This window comes from Nothobranchius furzeri, chromosome 11 (assembly GCF_043380555.1).
Source record: "Nothobranchius furzeri strain GRZ-AD chromosome 11, NfurGRZ-RIMD1, whole genome shotgun sequence".
Taxonomy (NCBI): domain Eukaryota; kingdom Metazoa; phylum Chordata; class Actinopteri; order Cyprinodontiformes; family Nothobranchiidae; genus Nothobranchius; species Nothobranchius furzeri.
Genome location: NC_091751.1, coordinates 58,955,196 through 58,982,727, shown reverse-complemented (window position 1 = coordinate 58,982,727; position 27,532 = coordinate 58,955,196). Strand labels below are relative to the sequence as shown.

At 42.8% G+C, this 27,532-nt stretch overlaps 2 protein-coding genes across 5 annotated transcripts in view; both read left to right on the top strand.

Moving 5' to 3' along the window:
• The window catches only part of rab2a (RAB2A, member RAS oncogene family), a 31,643-nt gene extending 24,622 nt beyond the window's left edge, over positions 1 to 7,021 (top strand). The window contains exons 7-8 of the mRNA XM_015957271.3: positions 1,951 to 2,019; positions 6,195 to 7,021. Coding sequence (XP_015812757.1) covers positions 1,951 to 2,019; positions 6,195 to 6,290 — 165 coding nt within the window. The 3' untranslated portion in view covers positions 6,291 to 7,021. The remainder of the gene's footprint in view (positions 1 to 1,950; positions 2,020 to 6,194) is intronic.
• Positions 7,022 to 13,453: 6,432 nt separating this feature from the next.
• Positions 13,454 to 27,532, top strand: part of chd7 (chromodomain helicase DNA binding protein 7) — a 113,325-nt gene continuing 99,246 nt past the window's right edge. For 3 of the 4 annotated variants that reach the window (XM_070541730.1, XM_070541731.1, XM_015957267.3), the window contains exon 1: positions 13,454 to 13,667. The gene's annotated coding sequence lies outside the window, so the exon portion shown is untranslated. The remainder of the gene's footprint in view (positions 13,668 to 27,532) is intronic. The other variant, XM_054738270.2, reaches the window with a different exon arrangement.

Genomic DNA, 27,532 nt, shown 5'->3' with positions numbered 1-27,532 from the left:
GTGGGGGTGCACTGATGTGTAGAACACTGGAAGGAGGACAGGAGTGAACGGGACGGTGCACTAGAGAGCACCCTTGGGCTCGTCTATTTTTGACAGGGTGTCAGATTGAAGTTCAGGACATAGTTTCAGTTTCTGAACACTTTTTGGGATAAGGAAGCTCATTTTTCCCTATGAGTTTGTTCCTGATTCTAGTTTATCCCAGATGTTCCTCTTCGGTCAAACGCCACAGTATTATCACCTTAACTATTATAGATTTAATAGTGTTAGGTTCTTAGATACTCAACAACTAAACATTTTAGAGCATAAACCACTTCAAGTGAGTTCCTTGTTAATCTTTTGGATTCTTTGAAAACTGTAATCCTAGGAGAAACAGCCTTGCCAGACTGTGAGCATTGTTTGTGGGCGAGGCAAGTGGATTCACTTCTGTAAAGGAATGCAAAAAAGAACAATTATTTTAGATTTGCTTGAAATATGTGCGAGCTATGCTATCATGTGGCTAAACGTATGGCAGATGATGCAGACCTTTAATGAATGAGCTCTAGCTGAATAGCTTTTATCTGGAGTTCTGGTTTAGTTTGTCTGTTTTATAACCAAAAACAGACAAAAGGCAAGACCTCGTTGAGCTTGTGCTGACCCATAAAAGGTTCCAGAACTTGTCTCAACAAAATTAGATGAAATAAACTAAAAGGAATTTATCAGCCTAGCTGTTTTTACATGTCTGTTTGAACTAAAGTAAACATGTCTAGATCTCAACACCTCTTTTTAACGACCAAGTTCACTTGTTTTTTTTTCAACACATTTGTAGTGGTCTCTAGTATAAATGAATGCCACATGGGTCAATTTCTGAAGAGAAAACGATCTCAGGCTCTTATTTCAGGAAGTAGAAGTGAGCCAGAGTAGAAGGGAGCAGAATATGGCAGGCTAATTTCCTGGTATTTGAACATCTCTGTTCTGATTGGCTAACAGCAACACGACTTGTTGGCTGCCTCCATTTGCTCTTGATTTGTCTGTAAAAAATGTAACATTGATATTTTATCTCTACAAGCCTGAAGGAGTTCTGCCATGTTCTGCTTCCAGCACGTTTCTTGAATTTTAGATCTTGAACACAGCTGATTTGTTTAATTTAGTGATGAATCACTCCTGTAGACACCAAAGAAGGCCGGGGAGATATTTTAGCGGTTAGATTAAGGTGTTAAAAAGACAATGGCACAACGAGGAGATAAGTTTTGCTTTCGATTCTATAAACGGACATTAAGGGGTGCTAAAAGCAAGACATTAAGGGGTGCTAAAAGCAAGCCAAAACTACCTGGTTCCCCTTTAAAGCGCTAGTTTAAAGTTTAAAAACCTATCTAAATTTACTTTAAAAAGATTGTCTTCATTGAACTTTCTCGGTTTTACATTCTTGCACAATATTTTCTTTGGATATTTTTACAACAAGGCTGCAATGTAATCACTTGAATTAAATTTGAGCACATTCTGAGGATGTTATTTTATTTTTCTCATAATCAGTTTGGATTCAGATATCTCACTTGCCATTTCTGTTCACGTTCCATGATCATTTTGTGGTCTTCTGTAAGATTCTTGGTCGGAGTGCCAGGGTAATACACATGCACACACACACAGGTTGCTTTTCTATCCCTCGTACGTGAAATGTGAATGCTTTGTTGTTTCGAGGCTAATGTTTGCATGTTTTACAGGTAGTTGACACACCTATGTGAAGTATTTAAAACAACAATCTGTACTTTCTGTCCTTATTGTGAAATGTGATGAAATGTGGAGTTGTGAGAGCCTGACGGTGAGTTTTGAGGTTCCTGACTATACCTCTTTAGTTATTGAAATGACCACTGGATCATGTGGAACAACTTTGTGAAAGCAGCTGTCAACAACTTTCTGAAAGCATAACAGACTCATTTATTGGAGTCAACACAGAAATGTCTGTCTCTGTTTCAGGCTTTCATCAACACAGCCAAGGAGATCTATGAGAAGATCCAGGAGGGAGTCTTTGATATCAACAACGAGGTGAGACTTGCTGAAACATTTTCCTTCCTCCTTAAACCCCTATAGTCTTTTCTTCTGTCCTCTTCTTCTCTTTTTCAGTCTTTGTTCTCTGCTTCCTCTCCTTCTCCTCAGCGTGGCTTTCCAGCAAGCAGTGTGTGTGGTTTGCCATGCGCCCTCTAGCCCCCAAAAGAGAAGGGGAGCAAAAATCCCCTTCTCTCTGCCTCCTTTGGCTCCAGCCAAGTAAAACTCCCCGCCTTCCTCCTATCCTCTGCTCCATTTTCCACTTACTCTCTTCACTCCTTCACTCTGTCTCACTCTCTTGGCATCATGCCAGCTCAGAAATTCCTCACGTCCCACAAGGTCTCGGTCATTCAGCAAGAAAACAAACACTCACCCAGCCAGCCACCCTGTAAGCTGCCTGTCAAAGGCAGTCAGTACGTTTGCCATCCTGTCAGCCAAATTTCCATCTACGATTCAGCACTTGAGACAAAAAGTCTAATTGTTTACCCGGTTTGGTGTAAATCCGTTTACCAGTCATTAAAATATGACTAATCTGTAGGAAATATAACTGTCCCCCTACCTGCTTGGTATCATTTTGACCCTTGTGAATCAAACACTAACCACAAGAAGTGGATATTGATGCACTCATTGCCAACAAGCAGCATGTCAGAGCTACAATCTAATTTACAAATGTAAAAATCTGAAAGTCCACTAACCTGGCAAGCCATCCTATATGTGTAAATGTCTAGTCTAGTCTGACTTGGCTACCGCTAGCAGCACGCATCAAATTCAAATTGCTAACACTAGCATACAAAGTCCGAGATGGTACTGCTCCCATCTACCTGAATCCTCTTGCAAAGGCTTACGTCTCGGCCCGGCCGCTCCGGTCATCACAGGATCGTCGGCTAGCAGTGCCTACACCACGCTCAGGACAATCCAGACTCTTCTCATGCATCGTTCCACAAATGTGGAATGACCTTCCAAGCACTACCAGAACAGGGGCTTCCTTTTCAATTTTCAAGAAACTCCTGAAGACCCTGCTCTTCAGAGAGCATCTTCTTAACTAGCACCCTCCCTGCACCCGTCCCCCCTCTCTACTGTCCACTCCTTGTTCCCTCCTCTCCATGACTGATGTCAAGTTGTTGTTGTTATTGTTGTTGTTAGCCTCAAGGGCAATATGCCGATTATCACTTGTAAGTCGCTTTGGACAAAAGCGTCTGCTAAATACATAAACATAGTCTGGCCACGAGCCATTGAAACAACCCAGTTGTGGGGCAGTTTCTCCTTTAAAACTGTCTCCCACAGTTGGACAGCGCTAAGACCAGTCAGAGTAACAAACAACGCAACATAATCATCGCCACAGAAATCAGTCAACAGGGCAGACTACCATACATGGTCTCATGTCTGAGAGAAAAGCTCAAAGTCTAAATCGTCCAAAGTTGATCAAACTTTCCAATAAGTGCTGTTTCTGAGCTGCCACCATCTTTGTAGTTTTTGTCATCACAGCTCTAGCGTTAAGCCCGCCCAACAAACGTACAAGACTGTGACTGGCAAGACACTATTTGGTCCAATGGAAGATTGACCTGAACAGTGGCTACTGCTACGGTTGGTCTAGATTTCTTGGCTATAGAAGCAGCAATCTCTTCCCACAGAGGATTCCAAAGAGACAAAGACCATTTTTCTTCCATTACTGTTCTACATCATCCTCTAACACGTTTAAAGGGGCATTATGGAAGTTTGACAGCCAAAACATGTATAGAAATAATAAATTTCTTCTTCATACATTCTCCTGCAATGCCCTGGTCCTGTAGAATGAGCCCTGGCATTTTTACTGTGATTGCCTGTTTTTCTGTAAAATCACAGAAAAAGAGAGATGCTCGTGTCAAGCAGGCTGCTTCATGCGCGTTCACGCTCAGGCATCGCCCTCTGAACCGTTCTTAAATGGTACAGATACAAGTGATGTCACTGGCGCGTTAGCTCGCCTGGTAAGACGTTGGACTTTCGTGCAGAAGAACCGGGTTCGATTCTGGATGTGAACGTAGCTTATTTAGAGTTTCTTTTTTACATTATTGGTATATTTTTTTACAGTAAGATGCCCACATTTTTATTTGAGACTCGCCGAACAGCATTGAATTCACAGATAAAAAAAAGATGTGGATTCAACTTTCATTTGTCGGCTGTGCTGAAGAGAAAGGTACAGAACCAAATTATTTAATTAATTAGCTGCGCGTTCTCCTGTCCTCTGTCCTCCGGGCCACACACACACACACACACACACACACACACACACACACGGAGTTGACTGCCTCAGCTGTTATTTTCGTTAAGGAGTGTGCACATACAGCATGCCCGCCTCGTGCACGAGCCTACTATTGAAGCTGCCGTTACGCTTTCGGCCTGAGGGGGCAATCGCGAGCATAAAAATTCAAAACTCCGTAAAGTCTCTTTAAATAATGCCTGCACAGTAGCTCTATCAGCACACTTCCATTAAAAAGAGTAAACAGCTGCCCGACTTTCTGTCATTTTTGATGAGGAGGTGAACAATTGGAGGCGATTGGGCCTTTGAGAGGCCCATGGCTCACAGGATGTTACATTTTAGAGAATGGAAACATTGTGAAAATAAATAAGAGTTTGAATCTGAAAAGGGTTCAAATGAAGGCAACTGGATGTCTTTGGACAACTGGAATTAGCCAAATGTTACCCACTTGATCAGGTAACCAGTACTGACCTCTTTGACCTCTCTCAATGTGGAAAATAACTAGTCAGAGGAGCGTAATGTGGACGTTTAACCAAACCAAAATGCCCCTAGAGGCAGGCTGCAAGTACATGTTTAAGCCCCACCCCCTCCGTGTAAACAAAGCACATCTTTCTGACTAAAGAAAAAAAATAAATTTAGATTCAACTTTCCTGATGATTCGTTTTGACTCACATACGGCTTTCCTTGTGATGACCAATATTTTTTTCTTATACATTCTACTGTAATTATTTGAAATAAATGTGCTTTTATTTTTTTTTTTAATTAAAAAAATCAAATGTCTGCGGCAAAGTAGGCCAAACGTTTTGGCTGTGGGGCATGGATGCTTTATATTTCAGCCATCCACATGGTCTCCATTGTAACCTGCTAGGTATAAAATATGGTCTTTTCATGGTCTTTCCACACATGTGGTTCCAGAACTGGGGTTTGTACGCTCCACCAAACACGTGTGACCACGTCTTTGTATGCAGCGAGCCGTTTGTGAACAAAGCTGCGTGTGAATCCGCTGGCCGAGTCCACATATGGTTTTAAGTGTATCTGGCCCTTCAGCCAGCATATCCAGGTGTTGGGCCGAAGGCACCAGGAAGAGCCAGCCAGTCGCTGTTTTTGTTTTTGGCAACAGTAAGATGAAGTGAAGGCAGGCCGGCCAGCCAAACCACATCAGCTGACTGGCTCAGAGAGAGAAAGGGAAGCCCCATCAGAAGTGCTGGCAGCCACTACTAGGAAAAACACATACTCTCACACACATGGCCTTAGCTCAATAAATGTGATTTAAAGGCATACAGTGTTTCCCTGAGGCACCACTGCTACTGAGTGTAGGAGGGGAGTTGCGCTGAGAGGAGGAGAGGAATACATACAGAGGGAGAGGGCGAGCGAGGCTGAGTGTGTGCTGCAGCCTCACAGAGGCAGAGCAATGATGAAACACAGAGGCAGAGTGAATACTACAGCTCGGAGAGATGAAAGTGTCTCCCCACCACCCACCTGCCTTCCTTCTTCTCACTTTCTCCTCTTTTCCATGAGCTTTCCTTTTTCATCCTGGTGTCCTTGAGTGTTTCTGCCGGTGTTGCCTTTGCCTTTGTGCAGCGCAGCAGCACCTGTTGCTTCCTCTGTGATGTGATCTAATGGAAACACCCCCACAGGCACCGTGCTCCGTTAATCTCTCCTTGGAAGCAATAAAACAGGCTTTTTAATGTGTTTTTTATTTAGTTTCTTTTTTAATTATAATTACACCTTAATGTCCAATGTTTACACGTGTAATTAACATTATTTTTCTATTGCACAGTAAACAAGCGGTGATTTAATATTTTACTTTCTTTCTGAGTTAAAGTAATTAAGTGATTGAAGATGATTAATGTGAGGGAGGTGTGAACTTACGACGGCAACATTTGATTCTCTTTCTTGAACTTATCTACTTATCTTGGTGTGTTTTTGTCCCGCACAGGCTAACGGTATTAAGATTGGACCCCAGCATCCTACCACCAACTCCACACTGTCCAGTAGCCAGGGAGGCCAACATGCTGGAGGGGGCTGCTGCTGAAGCCTCTAAACACCGCCTCCCCTCCACCACCTCCTCCAGTCCTAACCCTCCCTCCTCCCTGTCCTCTCCAACCCTTCATTGCGTTTCTACAGAACTGTCCAGACCCACTAACAGTTTCTCTACCGCTCCATTCTTTCATCCATCCATCGCTGCATCCTGAGTGTCTCGAACATCCCCGATGCACTGAGGGGAGGCAGCGCCCACTCACAAGTCAGCATGACTTCCTCCGGTCTTCTGAGGACAGAGTCAGCTCCACCTGCAGATTTACCCTCTCCACTAGCAGGTTTTCCAGCTCACATTTTTCTTTTGGTTAAATAAAAACATTTTAAATCCAGACACACTTATAGAAAACGGTTTGTAGTTTAGATCCTACATTTTCCTCTACATTCACACAGATTCTGTCAGGATGCCACAGTTCCTCAAACGGATCTGTGATTGGCAGTGAGCTGACTTTGTAGACGCAGAGGCGGGACTCGAGGTGGAAAAATGAAACCCTTTTAATTGCTGACTGTATGGAATAAACCTGGCTCCATGTTGTGTCTACACACACATCTGTATGTGTTTTTAAGTCGGCGTTGATAGCAGGACGTGTTTCTACATGCTGAGTCAGATTTCATGCTGTGCCCGTGTGCGTAGAGGCGATACAAGTATTCCAGGATGTCAGTTGGTGAGCTCCGGGAGGCTTTCAAGTCACTCTGTATTACTTGTCCATAAAAAAAAAATGCAAACATGTCATTTTTGTTCATTCTTTCCTCTTTTGTTTTGTTTCTTGTACCTTTAAGGGGTTTTCCTTGAGTCTACGTGCTTTTTTTGTCGGCTCACTGACTGACTTGTATTTTATAAACACTAAAAAAAACTGGTTGTGGCTTAAAGGCTGATTAAAAAAAATAAAAAAAAGCTGGGTAGAGAATAAAAGACCAAACTGTTAGTGTGAAAATGGATCTTTTTGACACCGATAAAGATGAGAAGGAGCGTTGAAATGCTGAGGGTTGTTGAGCGACTTAACTTATGAAGTTAAGAAGATTGAGAAATTGGAAGTGGATTTTGTTATGTATTTATCAGACGCATTTCTGTGTATATATGGCTCGTTAGGTTTCTGTAGCTGTTTCAGATGAAGCGTGGCATGTTGTGGTGGGCTAGTTGAGTCTTACAGGAGTGGAGAGAGACTCCTCTCTGGGTCTGAAACAGCTTTTTAGCATTTTGAACAATTTTCAAGGAGCTAAACCTCCCTGTTGCATTAGGGTTGATGGTGCCCTTTCTTTTAAATGACAACAATGAATGATAACAGGCTGTTAACAGGACCAAGTGGAGGTATTTAGTGTCTGGTGGGGGACCTTGACTCCAACTGAAAAAGTCAAAGCATCTCCCTTTTAAGCAGGCTAAGATTTCCATCCTGAATTAGCTGGCAGATACATAATATGTGCTGTTTAGAGCTTGATTCACGGCTGCGGCAGTGTTTGTTTTTGTCCTTTTTGCTTCACTATCCCAGATGTGATCCTTTTCCAGCCACGATTACTTCCAGTCACCCTTTTCTCATCTGCTCTCTACCTAATTTTAATGCCAAATTTATTGTGTTTACTTGTTTTGATAAAACAAAAATGAAGGGGAGCAAATCAGCCACTAAGCCCCACTAGTCTGACCTGAGATCAGCTGTCTGCCTTAACTCCAACCCCCTCCCCCCCAGAGAGATCTGGACAGCTGCAAAAAGAGCGACCCGTTACCTGCACCACTAACCAACTAGTCGGCGATGTATTACACATGCATAGATGCACACTTAGAGACATTATGTCATAAGTTAGAGGTTTCATTTTATTTGTTTTGCATAAATTGGGGCATTTAAAAAAACTCTTAACCCATGTTATTTTCTGCCTAATCCCCTCCTATCACACATACACACACTCAGCCTGCATACAGTGTATGTATGCATGCGTAGATGATGTATACAGATGTTCCTGTCTATCTAACCTCGCTGTGTTTTCTCTCCAGGCCAATTGTAACGTTTGGGCTTCACAGCAGTGCGAGTGAATCTGTTTTTTCTTAGTGTGTTCTTTAATGAGTTTTTTTTAATTCCTCGATATATTCATACAGTTATTAATCTTATCCAGATCATAATTATGCTTTGTAAACCGACATGTAGTGTGTGCGTGTGTGTATGTGAACCCAGAGAGGCTACAGGGGGAGGATCAAGCCAAACCTGGAACGTCTACCTACCTGTCTATCTAAATATGGATTGATTTATATTCTCTATGTGGCCCTCCTCTTCTCTCTATCCTTTTCTCTCTCTTCCCTCATCTTCCTGCCTCTCCTCCTCCCCTCAACGTTATTTGCTGTGTTTGTTCTTTGGAAAAAATAAAACTAAAAAAAGAAAAATGAAAATGCTATCACAATAAACTATAATAAAATATTCTAAACTCTTGACATGTCAAATTGATGGTTGTGTGGAGATGGAACAAAAATATAGTGTTTGAGAAAAAAAAAAGAAAAACTAGTTGTATTTTCTTGTCTGTGTTTTTAAAACCCATCAGGTCGTTTTCTCGCCGTGTTGCTGTCCGGTTTAAGCTTCAAAATAAGAGCGACGGATTCCTGGAAATGTGTTGTTTGACCTTCAGTCGTCATTGAGATCGTAGTCCCCTATGGGGGTCGGTCAGTCAGAGAGGCGGCTTAATGAATGAAACATTTTCAAACGCGTGTTGTCAGGGAAGGCTGTCCATGTGAACATCCTACATGTGCAGCGTTTTTGACCAGTTCACATTAGCACAGAACACTAGATTGTACACACCTTTTTTATGGTCATATCCAGTTTATTTATTTTGTTCTTCAAGTCTGTTCCTATAAAGGTTGTACGATTACAAGATTGTAAAACAATCTGAATGCAGAAGTTTAGTAAATCATCCACAATGTGTTCTGAGACACTGCGCTGTTTTAATATCACAAAACAGAAACTTCAATCCAGCAATATTACAGCGTGTCCCGTGTTGGAATAAGTTAGTCATTCAGTAATCCGGCCTTCTTTGAGTTTCATAAAACAGCTTATGGTTTCTGCTCCTGCAGCTTCACAGGTGGACCTCACGCTCCTACTACACAACGTTTGGGTAGCATCATTAAAGCATAGATTTATTATTTAACCATATCGTTAGGGTTGGATACTATAAAGGAGTTTCACTACTGGGGCTTTCTTATGCATCACAAACCTTGTTTTCAAAGTGATAATTAAACTGTCCGGATCACAAAGCGTTTGAGGAATATTCAGAATTTCCTTTTAGGTTTCGGGCATATCTGGTTAGATTTTTGCTTTAAGCCAAATGCATTTTCATTGGAATGAATGGGAGGTGTAAGTAATGAATGCAACTTGGAGTCAGAGTTTTGTTTATCCAAGTCCTTTTTTGCACCATCATGATTCACAGGAATAAATCACCGTCATTAACAGCTCTTCGATCCTTTTCAGCCGTCGCAGGAAGAATCGGAATCAGAAGGGTTTTATTTCCATGTGTTCGAATCACAACATTAGAAAATTGCTGCAGCACCTGGTGTAAAAAAAAGATAAAAATAAGAGATTAGCAAACATAGGAGGTAAGAATTTCATCACGATAAAATAAGGTGACAATAATTTGAGAAATGGCGACTATTCAAGACAGTGTAGGTACAAACACAACCCAGGGTCATGTGACTGAAAGCAAGTGATTGGAGTGGGCATCCCTAGGATGGTCATGAGTCCAACTGCAGAGGGGAATTATTATTGAGGCGAGAGGTTCCGGTCCAAATGGATCAGAACCTCCTGCCAGATGAGAGCGAGTCGAAAAGGAGAAAAGCAAAGCTGGACTTTGTGAATGCTTATCTCGACTCGTGGCACCAAACTAAAGGGAGATCAACCCTTCTGACCATTGTTCATCACATCAGTCTGCAACAACTTTATCGTCATTCAGAATAAATCATGAATCCTTTTGTGATGAGGTGACAAGCCCAACTTGTGTCTAAGGTCAGATGGGGATCACCACTTAACCAGTTTCTCCTGTTTCAGACTGTGAGAGAAAACCCACCCATGCATGAAGAGGACATGCTAACTTCACACAGAAATAGCTGAGATTTAAAAAACAGAGACATTTCTGTCTGCAGATGTCACCACTATATATATATATATCACATAAATCAGCTGTTGTGTCTGAGCACTCTGGAAAAACTGAATTTGAGGGACACAGAATTGTGCAAAGGAAACCACCGGATGCCGTGTAAGGATTGTATAGAAAGTAATCTGCAATAGAAGTCATGTGCATATGGATTTTCCCTGGAAACTCCTTGTTTGTTGCTCGGGTAAGTTCCAGACGTCCCACAACTCTGACCTGGACAAAAGCTGGAAAGAAAATGCACAGATGGGTGACACAACCCATGTTAAGATACAAAATCCAAGTTTGCCAGCCAGGATGGCTGCATACTGACGATTTGCTACTTGTTTAATCTCCATACATCCATCCGTCCATTTTCAGCCACTTATCAGGAGCCGGGACGCCCAGACTTCCCTCACCCCAGCTACTTGGGCCTAGCCTAGTGAACTAGACCAAATTCTTGTTTTGCACAACCGAGAGCCATCAATGGAGCGTGGCCAGACTAAATAATACATTTATTTAGTCTGGCTTGCCAGGCTAACTTGGGCCAGCTCTTCCGAGGGAATCCCAAGGCGTTCTCTGGCCAGCCGAGAGACGTCATCCCTCCAGCGTGCCCTGGGTCTTCCCATGGGTCTCCTCCCAGTTGTTTGAGCTCATCAAACAAAAATATCAAACTTTCCCAACAACCTGCAAGAGTGAGGAATCATCTGTTTAACTAATTTCAAACAAACATTTTTTATTGTATTCAAAGATTTTTTTTTTCACACAATGCAGATCCAAAGTTTGATGCTTTTGATTTATCAGTAGTTGGTTTTCAGAGTCATATTTTGGTATTGAGGAGTTGTCTTGGAAGTGAACGTGACACATGCACACAGAAAATATAGATTTAAACAAAGGGGCAGAGTTTTTGGCGACTTTTTAGCATATTCACTTTAGGAAAATACATAACTTTATTATGGACAAAAAACTCTCAGTGATGAGTCAACTAACAAAACGTAACGAGCAACTTCATAATGTAGTTATATTGATGGAAGTCAGCCAGTGCAAGTCAGACGAACTTACAGTAAACAAATAAGGTTTTTTAAAAGGTTTTTTTACTCGGTGCTCTATGTGGTTTATTAAATATGATCAAGAAAATATGTAATCAGGAGGTTCTTATTAAATGGGTTGCACTTTGCAGAAAGGAGGAAGTCAGAGAGCAGACACAGAGATCAGAGAGTTAGGACACAGCATCTACGTGAGGGAGAGAAAGTGTGTGTGTGTGTGTGTGTGTGTGTGTGTGTGTGTGTGTGTGTGTGTGTGTGTGTGTCTCCTGAGGCCAGATTGTCATGATAAGCAAATTACAGATTGTGTCAGGGACATCCGCATTATTGCATGTCCCTCATATTCCTGCAACATGCAGCATCACTTCACCACTTTACGATACGAAAGTGGCATCAGTTGTGCTTCAGTGAGGTGAGTGTGTAACTATGTGTGTTTTTGTTATACAGGCGCACCTCAAAAGAATAAATATTGTTTGTCACTCACTAGATTCATCACGTTTGAATAAAATGTTCAAATGATATAATATTCAAGCCTTTATTTCTTGAAATTTTGATGATTTTGGCTTAAGGACAAGAATTTATAATATGACGTGTCTTAGAAAATAACATGAATAAAAAAGATATTTTAAACAGAAATTTCAGGCTTCCTTCTGCATGAATCACTAAATCTGCAGTGTTGAACGGAGGCCTTCAGCCTGTGGCGTTGCTGGGGTGTAGTGGAAGCCCAGGTACCTTTGATAGCAGCCTTCAGGTCATCTGCATCAGGGTCTGGTGTCTCTCTTCTTTATCCTGACAATACCCCATAGATCCTCTTCTGGGATTCATGTCAGGCCAGTTTGTTGGCCCACCATGATCCAGCTTTTGTTTCCATTGGCTGTGTGAGCAGGCGCCAAGTCTTACTGGAAAAGTAAATCAGCATCTTACGTTTGTCAGCAGATGGAAGCATGAAGACCTCCAAAATGTCCTGGTAGGTGTCTACGTTGACTGTGGACTTCAGAAAACACAAGTGAACCAACACAGAGGACATGGCACCCCAAATCATTGCTGTGGGAACTTCACCTGGATTTAAAGCAACATGGATTCCGAGCCTCTCCATTCTAACAGACTCTGGGACCTTGACTCTCAAATGTCATGCAGAGGACTTTGGACCACTGAACAACAGTCCAGTTCCTATAAGATGTCTCTGAGTCTGGAGTGGCCCATGTGATGGATTCATCCATGCTTAGTGGCCACCCAGCCCCTGACCACTCCTTAAGAAGTTCTCTCAAATCCTTGAATAAATGTTTCTAGTCATAATCATCAAAATGTACTAAAAATAAAAGCTAGAAATATTCCACTGTGTTTAATAAATCTGTATCTGAGTTTCACTTCATGACATGAGTGACTTTTTGATGATATTCTATTCTTTTAGATATGCCTGTATGTGGGACTTTTCAAATACAAAGAAATGTGTCAAATCTGCAGCAGTCATCTATTTTAATACACACCATAATGATGCATTAAATATTTCTGTTTAAACAATGTTTTTATTAATTTTTTGAGGGTTTTGAAATCCTACATAAACTTAATTTCTGAAGAATGCTGCAAACAAGTCCTAAATATTAGAAAACATTGTTGTACAAAGGTTTTAATGAGAAAAATAAAAGCAACGCATCAAATAAGCCCTTAGAAGTTAATCTGTTTGTAAACCTGTTTTTAATTTAAAGTTAAACGTGTAACTAGCTGCCATTGTTTGATCACACATTTTTATGAGGTATGAATGTGAATAATTACGGTTAAATCATTTAAAAAAGCTTTTAATTCTGCATCCTAAAACTAGAACTCAAAGGGATCGTCACTCGGGTACGACGGGGTCAGTGACCGCGCACGCCGCCTGTTTATCTGTATGAGAGGTCCTCGGGAGCGCGCCCCCCCTGGCCGAGGAAGGTGAGCGAGTGTCTGGAGGGGAGGACTCGGGAGCGCGGCCAGTCGAGGGATCGATCGGATTAAACTCGATTTGAGTGAAATTAACACAAAGGAGAGAAGAGCAACGCACAGTAGTCGGCGAGGTCGCGGATGCGAATTACGCTGAAGAAATTTTTCTTGAAAAACAGATAACTTGAACTTTTTTTTCCCTGTTTATTTATATCGCGAACTGAAAAGGACCACGGTGGATTTTTTTTCCAGCCAGCGGAGATAGTACCCTACTAACGAGGAGTTGATTTGATAAAAAGCCCGGTGACTGAGCTTGTTGGGTAAGCTAACAAATGCCTTATTTCAGTGAATGTATTTGAGATATTTTAACAGATTGACACACTTGTGGTTTTGTATCATTACGCATCTGTTTTTGAATTAAATTGTGTATATTTTCCCCAAATAGCAAGTTTTTCATACTTTTTTACGTAATCGGACTGCGCGAGTTGTGTTTTTGTGCCCAACGGGTTCTTCCTTCAGGACTAACTGACCGTAGACATTGAGCCAGGGACTCCGGGATTTTTCAGCCTCTGTTTTATTCTCTCATTTAGACATAAAGTCATTGGAGATTCATGTAGCTGCCATGCCGACATGCTAACAATAGCAAGTTTAGCTTTGCCAGCCGCTGCATCGCTCACAGAGACGCACAACAAACAGTCCCATTACTTAGTTGAAAAGTGGACTGAAATGATCCCTAGATGGCAACGAGAGCTCGCTCGTTTCTGTGTCGTCTCCCCCGAGAACTTCGTGGTTTTTTTAATTCATAAAATCGACGTAGTTCAGTTTAAAAGTATTAGTGTTAGCCCTGTTAGCCGATTGTGTTGAAGCTTTCAGGAGACACGAGGTGGCTCGGAGCGTAGAGGTGAGTCACCAGCCTGCTGAATGAGCGGAGCTCTCTGAGGGAGAGTCCCAACGGACAAGACTTATAATCTAAACCGCTTTGCACAAGTTCAGTTAAACGTAGCCACACAAAAGTTTGAACTATTTGGGGTTATTTTGAAGCTTCGTTTCTCAATTGGAAACAGGTAAAGTGAAGTGTTGGATGTAGTTTATTGAACGGAAGGGACGGAGCAGCGGAGGAGAGAAGAGGAGGGGGGAAGGCAGTGAGGCCAGGCGGTCATTCCATACAACCGAGTATTAAATGTAGTTTCTGCCACGTTTAATACCACAAAAGCATTTCAAACGGTTCAGAGGACACTAACGCCCCAGTGTGCGGCTTTGGAGTAGAGTAAAAAGTGTTTCGCGGAGAGTAAACCGGAGATGAGAGAACCATTCCCTGGTCTGGAACGACGTGCGAAATACCGCTGATAGGCTAATTAGCCGTGCTAGCCGTTGGAGGTTAGCCCAGCACTAGGACACAGAAGTTCAGCTAGCCTGTTAGCCTGCTCCCATCCTTATTGTGTACAGGCGAAGCCCACTTATTAGCCCCCCACCCCCAGAGTTAGCTCCTAACCAGCTCAGGGCGGTTATCGCTCAGTATTGTTGTTCTTGGCAAGCACGTTAACTTTACATATCTTTAACGTCACTTTATCGAAGATATAAAGCGAACGACGCTTTCCGTGTTTTGTAATGAGCTTATTTATCACATTGTGTCCGGCGACCCAACTTTGATAATCACCACGGCTACACTTGTTACTCGCCATGTTAAAAAAAAAACACCTGCCGTTGCTCGTGGACTTTATCCTCGTAACAGCGTATGGTTACAGCTGGGGAAAAAAGTTTTATTTTGTAGCGGAGTTTGAGTTTATTGCATGTGTGTGTGTTGCGTTATCCTGCCATCTTTCGCCATGATATATTCTGTAATCGGTCAACTTGCATAATGGTCACCCAGCCGCTCTCGCAACTCTGGGAGCGCTACAAAATCTCAGCAAAACGACGGAGAAAATTATTTCTTTGTAGCTTTATTCTGGATGTCACTTCAAGTGTTCGTGTGCTGGTTGCTTCTCCGGCTTTTTTCCTCCATGGAGTCGGGAGCTGCTACCCCCACCACCTTGTGTGTGTTTGAGCCAAGATGGCAGCTAGTCATGTTTAGCGGGACACGGAGGGAGAGATAAGAGGCCCCGACCACACACACACACACACCAGATGTTCTGCACTATTTTGTCTCTCCCCTGTTTTTTCTCTTGTGGTTATGAGGCAGCCTCCCCCTATATTCGGCCACAGGGCTGCTTTGGTTTTTAAATAATAGGTTGCTTTAGGATTAGCTGGAACTGCTATCTAAAGATGCCCCCCCCCCCATTGAACTAATGATGGTGGCAACTTTAAAACTTGTAGGAATATATATGTGTATAGCCTTTTAAAGCAGAAGAGTGATTGTTGTATTCTTGGTTTAAAAATATATTAGAAGTTGCTTGTTTTAAACCAGGCGTGTCCAAAGTGCAGCCCAGGGGCCATTTGTGGACCTCTGAGTGATTTTGTTTAGCTGCCAACATTTCTCTGAAAACTGAAATTGGTCACTGAAGCAGGCTTCTGAACTATTTCTAATATGATTCATATTTTTGAGCAGTGTGAAAGGGGAAAAAAACACATTAGTTTTTGGATTTTTATTTAAAAAAAAAATATATATATATATATTCCTATTTGTCATAGCTGACAAGGAGTTTTCTGAAAATCAAGAATTATTCACATACACTAAAATGGCATCTATTGGGCTTGGGATCGTGTTGTCATCACAGGCTCAGCCGCCATGTTGGAGGCCTCCATCCATCCATCCATCTTGTTCCGCTTATTCGAGGTCGGGTCATGGGGGCAACAGCCTGAGGAGAGAGGCCCAGACTTCTCTCTCCCCAGCCACTCGTGCCAGTTCCTCTGGGGTAATCCAAAGGCGTTTCCATAGCCAGCCGAGCGGCATGGTCCCTCCAACGTGTCCCAGGTCTTCCCTTGGGTCTCCCTCCGGTTGAATGTGCCCAGAAAACCTCAGCAGGGAGGCATCAAGGAGTCATCCTAACTAGATGCTTGAGCCACCTCATCTGGCCCTTCTCGATGCAGAGGAGCAGGGGATCTAGCCCCTCCTGGAAAACCAAGCTTCTCACCTTATCTCAAACGCAGAGCCCAGCCACACTGTGGAGAAAACTAATTTTGGCCGCTTGTATCTGCAGTCTCATTCTTTCCGTCACTACCCACAGCTAGTGACCATAGGTAAGGGTAGGAACGTAGGTCAACCGACAGAATGGTACAATGCCCCATCACTGCAGACGCAGACTGCTCATCGATCTCGCGCTCCAGCTTTTCCTCATTTGTGAATAGGGCTGCCACAAACAACTATTTTCTTAGTCAACTCAGCATCTTATTTGACGATTAGTCGACTAATAATGTCATGCATAGCAAGCATAGCACCAGGATGCTCTAATATACCCATCATTAGCTTCTAGTTTGAAGTGTGACGAGGTTTGTCTCATCTAATAAAGACAAGATGATAGCTTATCAAACAACTTTTAATTAACTTTGTAACCTGGTAATACAAATGCCTTACAGTCTAATGGAGGTAGGGTAGGCACCTAAAACCAAAAATAAAGTGTACACAAAAATTATTTGTGCTCACAAATGTATCCAGCTATAACAGTGTTTTTATTCCCTACACAAGGCTCTTGTTCACAGTCAGGAACGTTAGCATTTTGACATGTTCTGGAGAAAGGCCAGCTCTCTTTTGTGAGCAGATGTTCCCAGCTGCAGAGAAGATCCTTTCTGATGGGGTGGAAGTGACAGGGGTGTACAGAAAAGATTTAGCTAGCTTAGTGGCTGAATCTTTTCTGTGCAAGTGTGGGGATACCACCGTCAGTTTAACTCTACTATCTTCACTCACCGTGTTCCAATCTTCACTCAGGAAATGGCAGGACACACCTAGGTACGCCTCTGTTGCACAGCTGGTCCACACATCAGCAGTCAGGGAGCAGTTGACAGCTTTGAGGGTCTGCTTTACCTTAAAGATAAAATGTATAAAAGTTAATTTATTTACCAAATTAATAATTCTGTTATATCAAATAAAGTAGGCTAAGATTTACCACAGAGAAAAAAATATGCTAACCAATGTTTGTTTCTTGACTGCTCAAATCATAAAACTTTTTATTTGATCATAAAATGCACTACATTATCCTATTATGTATTTTGTGTCCAGCGACACACACACACGCACACATTCAGATTCATCTGTACTATTATTTATTTACTATTGGCTGATGAACTAGACCAGTGGTTCCAAACCTGAGGTTTGTGACCCCCCCAAGGGGGTTCCCACAAGATTGCTGGGGTACCATCATTGTGGTGAAGTGGGATCGGCCTGGTTGGTAGTTGTTGGGGAAATCTAGGTTGAAGAGCTCGATCATCTCTTTGAAACCTTGATCGTCATGAACAGGGGTCTCATGTCTATGACCAACCTGTCATGACCATCACCATGATGTCTTATTTCTCTGGTGATTCTGATTCGAAGGCTGATCTGGATGGCAACTACTGTGCATGTTCCTCAAGCAGAAAGGCAGAGGATGCTGCAGCAGGCGAGATTTAAAACCTGCTCATAGAATAAACAACGGATTGACTTTTTTGTTTGTCGGTGTCATTGTGACGCATCTACTAATCGTGGCAGCACTAATCCTGAACAAGACCCCGAGATACTTAAACTCCCTGACTTGAGGCAGGACCTCATCCCTGACTTGGAGAAGGCATTCTACTAGGGCCGGGCAATAAAGCGAAAATTTATCATTATCGAAATTTCTGACTCTTATTGAGATTTTTGTTCTCATTGTAACTCAATGTGACAACCCCATCTAGTGGATAACTTTTGTTTCTGCGCAAACATGTAGTTATCATCCATTTATCGTTATCGAGGTGAAATCTTCAATATATAATGATATTGATTTTAGGTCATATTGCCCAGCCCTACATTCTACCCATTTCTGACTCAAGACCGTGGCCGCCTCACCTGTTGTTTCTTCAGACAACAGTATGCTTAGTTTTGTGACTTCATTTATTCTAGTATTCATTTGATCGGTTATTACTTAAGGTAAATTGTTTTTGTGTTGTAAGGTGCAACTCGTGATTGCCAGGGAAAAATGGTGGAAAAAGGAGGCTAACCTTTTCCCATTTTCCTGCTTGGAGGCATAACAACAGAGACAAGTGTCTGACATAAAGTTTCACTGACTTGCTTGGATCGCAGCTGTAAGGCGACCAAACGTTCTATGCATTTTTGTTCTGGTAAGTTACAGTTGGTATTACATATTTTTATGCATAATTTCTTTACTTCAACTGAGGTATGCATGCAAACAAATGCATAGGCCACACACACATACCTTTAGGCTAATGTGGGTGCACTTAAACAACTTCTTCTGCTACACTTCTTCCATTGGATGACAGTTGTGATAGTTTTACTAGAGAAACCAACCAATGAAACATTTACCTCTTATCTGGACGTTCACTTCTGCTCACACTAAAAACAGCTGAAAATGTCCATAATGCAGAACTGCGTCGGTAACAAATTGTCATTGGTGCTCCAGCCTTGGGTCATTCATTCATTCATTTATTTATTTATGTTTTAGGAGGTTAAAAACAGCCTGAGATTTCTCGTTTTTGAGCAGGTCTTCCTACTATACAACAAATAAAAATATAGCCTAGTCAATCCATAATCACATACTAAAAAATAAATTAAATATTTGGTTCTAAAATGTTTGATGTTAATTTTGTCCATATTAGTGCTGACACGATTAGTCCATTCGTCACGATGATGTAGACAAAAAAAAACTGTTGACAATTTATTTAATAGATGACGTGAATCATTGTTTTTTTTTTTTTTTTTTGGTTTGGTTTTTTCATTATTATTTTGCCTGCTACTGTAGCACCACTGCTGCTTTCTGCTCTAGGCACATGGTAAGGCAGTAGTGGCCAACCAAGTCGGCAAGTCACCGGAAAAAAACAAGACATTGTGGCGAGCCAGCAACGTAGCTCAAAAGTTTGGGAGTATTCTTCAAAGATAAAAGAAAGCATGTACAGGTCAAAATCTGCTAAGTAGTACTCTCACGGTAGCATAATAATGATGCACGTTTACCTTCAGTGGAAGCACGCTGTGGTGGAGGACATAAAGGTACAGTTGCCTCTGTAAGCTAATTACCTCTCATTAGCTGCTAACATCAACAGGGAGTTGCTTGCATTTAGGGCTGCAGTTATTGAAAATTTAAGTATTCGAATATTCTATCGAATCCTCCATTGATTCATCAAATATTCAGTTTGACACTGTTTCAAGTGAAACGAGACTGATCTGCCGCTAAAGATATGAAAATAAAACGGCCAAATTAGAATAGGCTCTGATATATATTAAATTGGTGTTGTCTAGTTCTCTCTTTCTCAGCTGATATTTCTAGTTAAATATATTTTGGAACAAAATTTGATCTACATTTCATTAACTTTCTATGTTTTTATTAATATCACTCATCCTAGTCAACATAACATCTAAATGCATATGACCAACAGAATTTAATTATTTCATTGACCTGTTCAGTAGTAAGCTACTGGAAATGCTAATAACATTCCATTTATACTAGTAACAATGTAATGGTGGCGTATATTTTATTATGTACTGATTGGCGATATATTCCAGTCAAAATTGTAATCAAAAGTAGAAGCGTTAATGAACTGCATGCTACAACGGCTTGCCATATACCTGCAGCAATGTGTGGAGCAGACTCGTACCAACAACCATACTTGTACTGCTACAGCTCGATCCCACTTCACTGCAGACAGATGCATACCAACAACCATACTTGTACTGCTACAGCTCGATCCCACTTCACTGCAGACAGATGCATATAGATGGGATGATGGGGATTTAGTTATTCACAACCATCACGTTTTTAAAAAATATTTATTTCCGTGCTACGGGTTAGCCTAGCATTAGCAATTCTGCTCGTCGTTTCACTCTTGATCTCAAACTTTGGACATTTTCTACCTTTTACAGTTGTTTAGGTCTTTGCTGGTTTCTCCATTTCCCTCCACAGCAACCTAGATTACCATGTAGTGCACCAGTAAAATGTGTGCAGACCGATGGTTAGACTGCGGTATGCACATTTAACAAAACTTCTAATCAGTAAAATCTAAACTGAGTACCTGAATGAATCGAATCTCGTCTCGTCTTCCTCCGCTTATCCGGGTCCGGGTCGCGGGGGCAGCATCCCAACTAGGGAGCTCCAGGCCGTCCTCTCCCCGGCCTTGTCCACCAGCTCCTCCGGCAGGACCCCAAGGCGTTCCCGGACCAGATTGGAGATGTAACCTCTCCAACGTGTCCTGGGTCGACCCGGGGGCCTTCTGCCGGCAGGACATGCCCGAAACACCTCCCCGGGGAGGCGTCCAGGAGGCATCCTGACCAGATGCCCAAACCACCTCAACTGGCTCCTTTCGATCCGGAGGAGCAGCGGTTCTACTCCGAGTCCCTCCCGAATGTCCGAGCTCCTCACCCTATCTCGAAGGCTGAGCCCGGCCACCCTACGGAGGAAGCTCATTTCGGCCGCTTGTATCCGCGATCTCGTTCTTTCGGTCATTACCCAAAGCTCATGACCATAGGTGAGGATTGGGACGTAGATCGACCGGTAAATCGAGAGCCTGGCTTTCTGGCTCAGCTCCCTCTTCCCCACGACAGATCGGCTCAGCGTCCGCATCACTGCAGACGCCGAACCAATCCGCCTGTCGATCTCCCGATCCCTCCTACCCTCACTCGTGAACAAGACCCCGAGATACTTAAACTCCTCCACTTGAGGTAGGACCTCTCCCCCGACCCGGAGGTGGCAAGCCACCCTTTTCCGGTCGAGAACCATGGTCTCAGAGTTGGAGGTGCTGATCCTCATCCCAGCCGCTTCACATTCGGCCGCGAACCTACCCAGCAAGAGCTGAAGGTCAGAGCTGGATGAAGCTAGAAGGACCACATCATCCGCAAAAAGCAGAGACGAGATTCTCCTGCCACCAAACTCGACACACTCCACACCACGGCTGCGTCTAGAAATTCTGTCCATAAAAGTGATGAACAGAACCGGTGACAAAGGGCAGCCCTGGCGGAGTCCAACCCTCACTGGGAACAGGTCCGACTTACTACCGGCTATGCGGACCAAACTCACGCTCCTCTGGTAAAGGGACTGAATGGCCCTTAACAGAAAGCCACCCACCCCATACTCCTGGAGCGTCCCCCACAGGGTGCCCCTGGGGACACGGTCATAAGCCTTCTCCAAATCCACAAAGCACATGTGGATTGGTTGGGCAAACTCCCATGCCCCCTCCATCACCCTTGCAAGGGTATAGAGCTGGTCCACAGTTCCACGGCCAGGACGAAAACCACATTGCTCCTCCTCTATCTGAGATTCAACTATCGATCGGACCCTCCTCTCCAGTACCTTGGAGTAGACTTTTCCAGGGAGGCTGAGGAGTGTGATCCCCCTATAGTTGGAACACACCCTCAGGTCACCCTTCTTAAAGATGGGGACCACCACCCCGGTCTGCCACTCCATAGGAACTGCCCCCGATGACCACGCAATGTTGTAGAGACGTGTCAACCATGACAGCCCTACAACATCCATAGCCTTGAGATACCCAGGACGAACCTCATCCGCCCCCGGGGCTCCGCCGCTGTGTAGTTGTTTACTACCTCAGCAACTTCTGCCCCCGAGATCGGACAGTCCATCCCCAGGCCTCCCAGCTCTGGTTCCTCCTCGGAATGCGCATTGGTGGGATTGAGGAGCTCCTCAAAGTATTCCTTCCACCGTCCGACTATAGCCTCGGTTGACGTCAGCAGCTCCCCATCCCCACTGTAAACAGTGTGAGCGAGTTGCTGCCTTCCTCTCCTGAGGCGCCGGACAGTTTGCCAGAACCTCTTTGGAGCCGATCGATAGTCTTTCTCCATGGCCTCACCAAACTCCTCCCACGCCCGAGATTTTGCCTCGGCAACTGCCACTGCTGCACCCCGCTTGGCTATCCGGTACCTGTCTGCTGCCTCCGGAGACCCACAGACCAGCCACGCCCTGTAGGCCTCCTTCTTCAGCCTGACGGCTCCCCGAACCTCTGGTGTCCACCAGCGGGTACGGGGGTTGCCACCACGACTGGCACCGGCCACCTTACGACCACAGCTAGCAACAGCCGCCTCGACAATCGCAGAGTGGAACAAGGCCCACTCGGACTCAATGTCCCCCACTGCTCTCGGGACGTGGTCAAAGCTCTGCCGGAGGTGGGAGTTGAAGACCGTCTTGACAGGTTCTTCTGCCAGGCGTTCCCAGCAGACCCTCACTATGCGTTTGGGTCTGCCAGGTCTACGCGGCATGTTCCCTTGCCATCTGATCCAACTCACCACCAGGTGGTGATCAGTTGACAGCTCCGCCCCTCTCTTCACTCGGGTGTCCAAAACATACGGCCGCAGGTCAGATGATACGACTACAAAATCTATCATCGACCTGTGACCTAGGCTGCCCTGGTACCAAGTGTACCGGTGGGCATCCTTATGAATCGAATGAATCGAATCATTCGAAGATTTGTTTCAGCCCTACTTGCATTTATAGCTGCAGCAACAATAGTAGTGGTGGTGATTTTATTCTCTTAAGCACCCTTTGCTCTAATGTTGCAAACGCTAATGATTTATTGTATACCGTTACTTTAGTGTTAAAAAATCACTCCCCTTCAATGGGCGAGTTTACCAAGTCAACAACTTGCACCCCTCGGCAAGCAAACATTCTGATCAAGGCAAATTTGAACATGTTGGTGACGGACATGAGGCTTCTATTGTTTCATAATTTATCATCTTGTCTTTATTTTTAGATGGCTCATAACAGATCACACTTCAAACTAGAAGCTAATGGTGGGTGTATTAGAGCAGCTGCATCTTGGTGCAATAAGCCATACTTTATGCATGACACCATTAGTCGACTAGTTGCCAAAAAAAAAACTGGTGATTAGTCGACTATTAAAATAACTATTTGTGGCAGCCCTAGTCCATATACCGGTCCCTGGCTTACCTATTTAATGTTCGTCCGTCCGTCCGGAGTCGGGTCGCGGGGACAGCAGCCTAAGCCAAGATGCCCAAATTTTCCTCTCCCCGCCTAAGAAACTAGAATATAAAGCTTTGGTTAAAAATTGGAGCAAATCTTAAAATGTAAGACTTTTTGATAGTTACTGATGTGCCACAGTTGGAATGATCCCCATTTCCTTGCGCAAGGGCAAAGAATAGGGTATGCACAACCTGCCACAGATTAACACATCCTCTGTTTTGCAGCACAGATTTTCAGTTTGTAGATGATGAATATTTTCCAGATTGATTTTATTAAATATCCAGTGCAATACAGATCCACTGATTTTAATTGTATATCATAACAAGTCATTAATGTGGATTCTGTGGTCTTTTTTTTTTTTAGCTTGGAGACACTTTTGGTTCATAATTTAAAAGTTTAAAGTAAACAAAAGTTTGTGCATTTCAGAGAACATGGATTAAATGAGTAAAGTAACCTGGTTACAGGACACGATTTAAAAACAATAAATAAAAACTCTGATGTTGATAAAGGCTGAAATTGTGCTATGGAAGTCCTGTCTCACTGGCATCACTGTACCTGCTGTCCTAAAGTGATTTTTGTGTCAGATTTGATGCATTAGCACCCCCCCCCCCCCCCACCACCACCACCAAACACACACACCCTCTTGGGTCATGTGGGTGTTGAAGCAGAGTTACTCAGATTTATTTGAGATTTTGTGTGGTCAGCACTTAGCTTTTATACACTGTTGCACCCTTTGGGTGTGAAGTAAAGTGACTTTGCTAAATGCATTATACATGTTAACCATGTGTGGTTTATTCTTCAGCTGTCCAGAATGATTACATTGTAATGGGGTGATGATGATGTAGATAACTTGGGTTCTGTGTATGGCATGGTAGTACTCACTGCTTTAGCTGAATAAGGAACAAATGGCTCGATCTTATTTCTCATGTATTTCAAAAGCTTTTCATGACTAATCTATCACTTTTCATAATTTAGTTAAGTTATGTTTCTACAGTCCTACAACAAATGATATAATTAGTAATGAATTTATTTCCAATTTTGTCCAAAAAGTTATTTATGCAAAAACTATTTCCTTGTGTTTGTGCAGGCCATCCACATAAGCATTTATGGTAACTTCACTTATTTGTGTCATTGAGTCATGAGCATATACAGTTATGTAATAGCAGCTAAGGGATATTGACCCAAATTACCATGTTGGAATCAATGGGATTTTGGGGGATATTTCCCCAATATCCAGTAAAGACAATTCATACATGGATCCTTTCTGTGGACTGGAACACAAATCGTAAATGGCCTGTATTTGTATAGTGCCTTCTTAGGGTTTCGCAACCCCCCAAGGCGCTTCACATCACAATCGGTTATCCACCCATTCACTCACACATTCACACGTTGGTGGAGATGAGCTACAATGTAACCACAACTGCCCTGGGGCACACTGACAGTTGAGGCCTGCCAAACACTGGCACCACCGGTCAATGGACTCTACCTCCCAAGTTGCTGCTGCAAATAACAAATTGATGCTTTCTCCCAGGAATGTAAGAAAATATCGATTATGGCAATATATTGTGATTTTTTTCCTGCAATATCAATATTCAAAAGCTGTGTATCGAATTTTTAGAAGAATTTACATGCAAACGTTTGTGTATTTTTTTTTCTTTTGGTGCAATTCAAACACCGACCACTAGTTGGCAGCTGTGCAGGTTTTTGTTTCATCACTGAAATGGAAATACCTCTATTATGGTTCAGATACCTCATGTTTAACATGTCATGTATTAGGGATGTTCGTAGTTTACCGGTTAATTGCCTTCATTGTTTTAATTAAGTAAACTAGTTTCTCCCGGTTAATTGCTTCAAGTCCTTCTGCTGCGCTGGGCGCAATATATTTTGTACCACCAGAGGGGACAAGAGCGCGCTATCAAACATGTTTACTGGGCGACCTCAAAAGAAGACATGAGCTCGTCACATGACCAAAAAATGTGCTCAATCACAAAGTGGTTAACAACAAGGCAGCGTTGGAGCAGTTTATTCTTAGTTATTTAATTTTTGGGACACAATAAGCCTCACATCAAAGCACTGAGCAAGGCAGAACATGACGCAGCAAACTGAACAGAGACCAGAAAAAGTCAGTGTGCCTTAACGCTCCTTGTGTCTGAATCTTAAATTTTCTAGTAAAATAAAGAAATGTCAAGTGTAATTATTTAGTTCAATGTAAGAAATATATTTTTTAAAACAGTGGCCTCCAGAATGTGCTTTTAAGCATACAATCACAAGTAGCGCTGTGTTTTTGATCCCAGACAGTCCGCTGCACAACAAGTTCTGAGTTTCATGGACATTTCGTTCATAAATCTAACGAGTGTGGGACTTTAGTTGTGCATCAGAATTATATTAAAAAGAGTAGAGGAAAAAGTTATTTATAGAGCGGGGCAAATGTTTGTGCGTGCTGAGGGTGTGGGGGTTGGTTGGTTGACTATTAATCGTTAAGGAGCGTCAATAGCTGGTTAAAGAAATTTTGGTAAACGTGCATCCCTATTAGGGCTGGGCAATAAATCTAAAATTTATCGTTATCGAAATGTTGGACTCTTATCGAGATGATTTTTCCCATGTCAATTCATTTGATAATAAAAAAATGAAAAGATGTGCGTAAGTTGGCAGTGTTCATGTCCCATTAAGAAGCTGTACCACCTTGAGTCACGTAAAATTTGAGTCAACATAATACATGTGACAGCCCCAACTAGTGGACAAATGTTGTTGCTGCGCATACCTGTAGTTATCGTCCATTTATCTTTTATCGAGGTGAAATCCTCAATATGTCGTGATATTGATTTTAGGCTGTATTGCCCAGCCCCATTACGTACCGGTTTGGACTCTTTTATTGAATTTTCCTACAATAAATTTGGTCTAAAAAAATCGCTAATACTGTCTGGCTGAATATATCGCAATATTTTGTGATATATTGTATCGTCTCCCCTGTGTCGTGATACGATGCGCAGAATTTCACCAATACGCAACCCTACTTTCTCCTATTATGCTGCCTCACCTGCTGACTGAAACTTAAAGTCTCTGTACAACGCCAATACAAGTACACACTCCCAGTATTCCTCTAGAACTGAGTCCAAGTTGTTAAAACCCTACAAAAAATGAGCGACTGCTTTTTCAAGAAATATGGCCTGTTTTACCTTATTTTGCAGGAGTAAATTTTGCACAAATCTGTAGATATAAGTGGTGAACTGATAAAGCTCGTCCATTAGGGCTGTAGCGAAGCCTCGACGAAGTCGACGGCTCGATTCTAAAAATTTGTCGACGTCAGATCCGGAAGTCGACGCACCGCGCCCACTTGTTGCATCCCCAGGAGTTTGTAAATAGAGGAGGAATCTGCCTGTTCTTCCTCTAGTTCGCCCTCTTCTCCGCCTTAACTAACATCTCCGCCAAATACCGAAGACCCGGAACAACGTCCGTCCACTACTAGATTATTTTCCTGTTTTGCCCCTTCGTCTCCCGGCAACGGACAACAACTTCCGGGGTCAGATGCGCTGCTTCGTGTCTATCGCAGATGTAGAAAATCACCGGGAGCGCTTCTCCCTTAATAAAGGAGCTTCTTTCAGACATGAGGAGAGCTGTTTTGGTGGTAGCAGTCTCTCCTCCGTGCTGGTCTGTTTGCTGCTGGGTGTTTTTGGTTTATTTAAACTTGGTAACTTGAACTTAATGTTGGTAAAGCTACTGTTAGCATCTTCACTAACAGCTTCTTGCGTTGGGATAAGCTGTTACGTTTTGGTTTAGAGTTAATCTTTTTTGTGGTGTAGATCTCCCTTTTATTACATTTAGAGTGTTGTGGGTTTTCGGTTTAGTGTAAAATATCACCTGAGTTTGGTTTAACCCGTAAGACCACTCGCCTCACGCACATAAGTGACCAAAACAAAGCAGCATGGAGACACTCCATCTTCTACCACCTCTCAGGCAGCAGCCTGCACTCCCAAGTTCTACACGTCATCAGAACATAACCAACCAACACAATAAACGCAGTGTTATACAAAATGGAAGGCCTGTAGTGTTTATTCTCTTACAGTAAGAATTTATCAATTTTTTTTGAGGTTTTTGTTAATTGTGCAATAGAAAAATAATCATTAGATTAATTTTCTAAATAG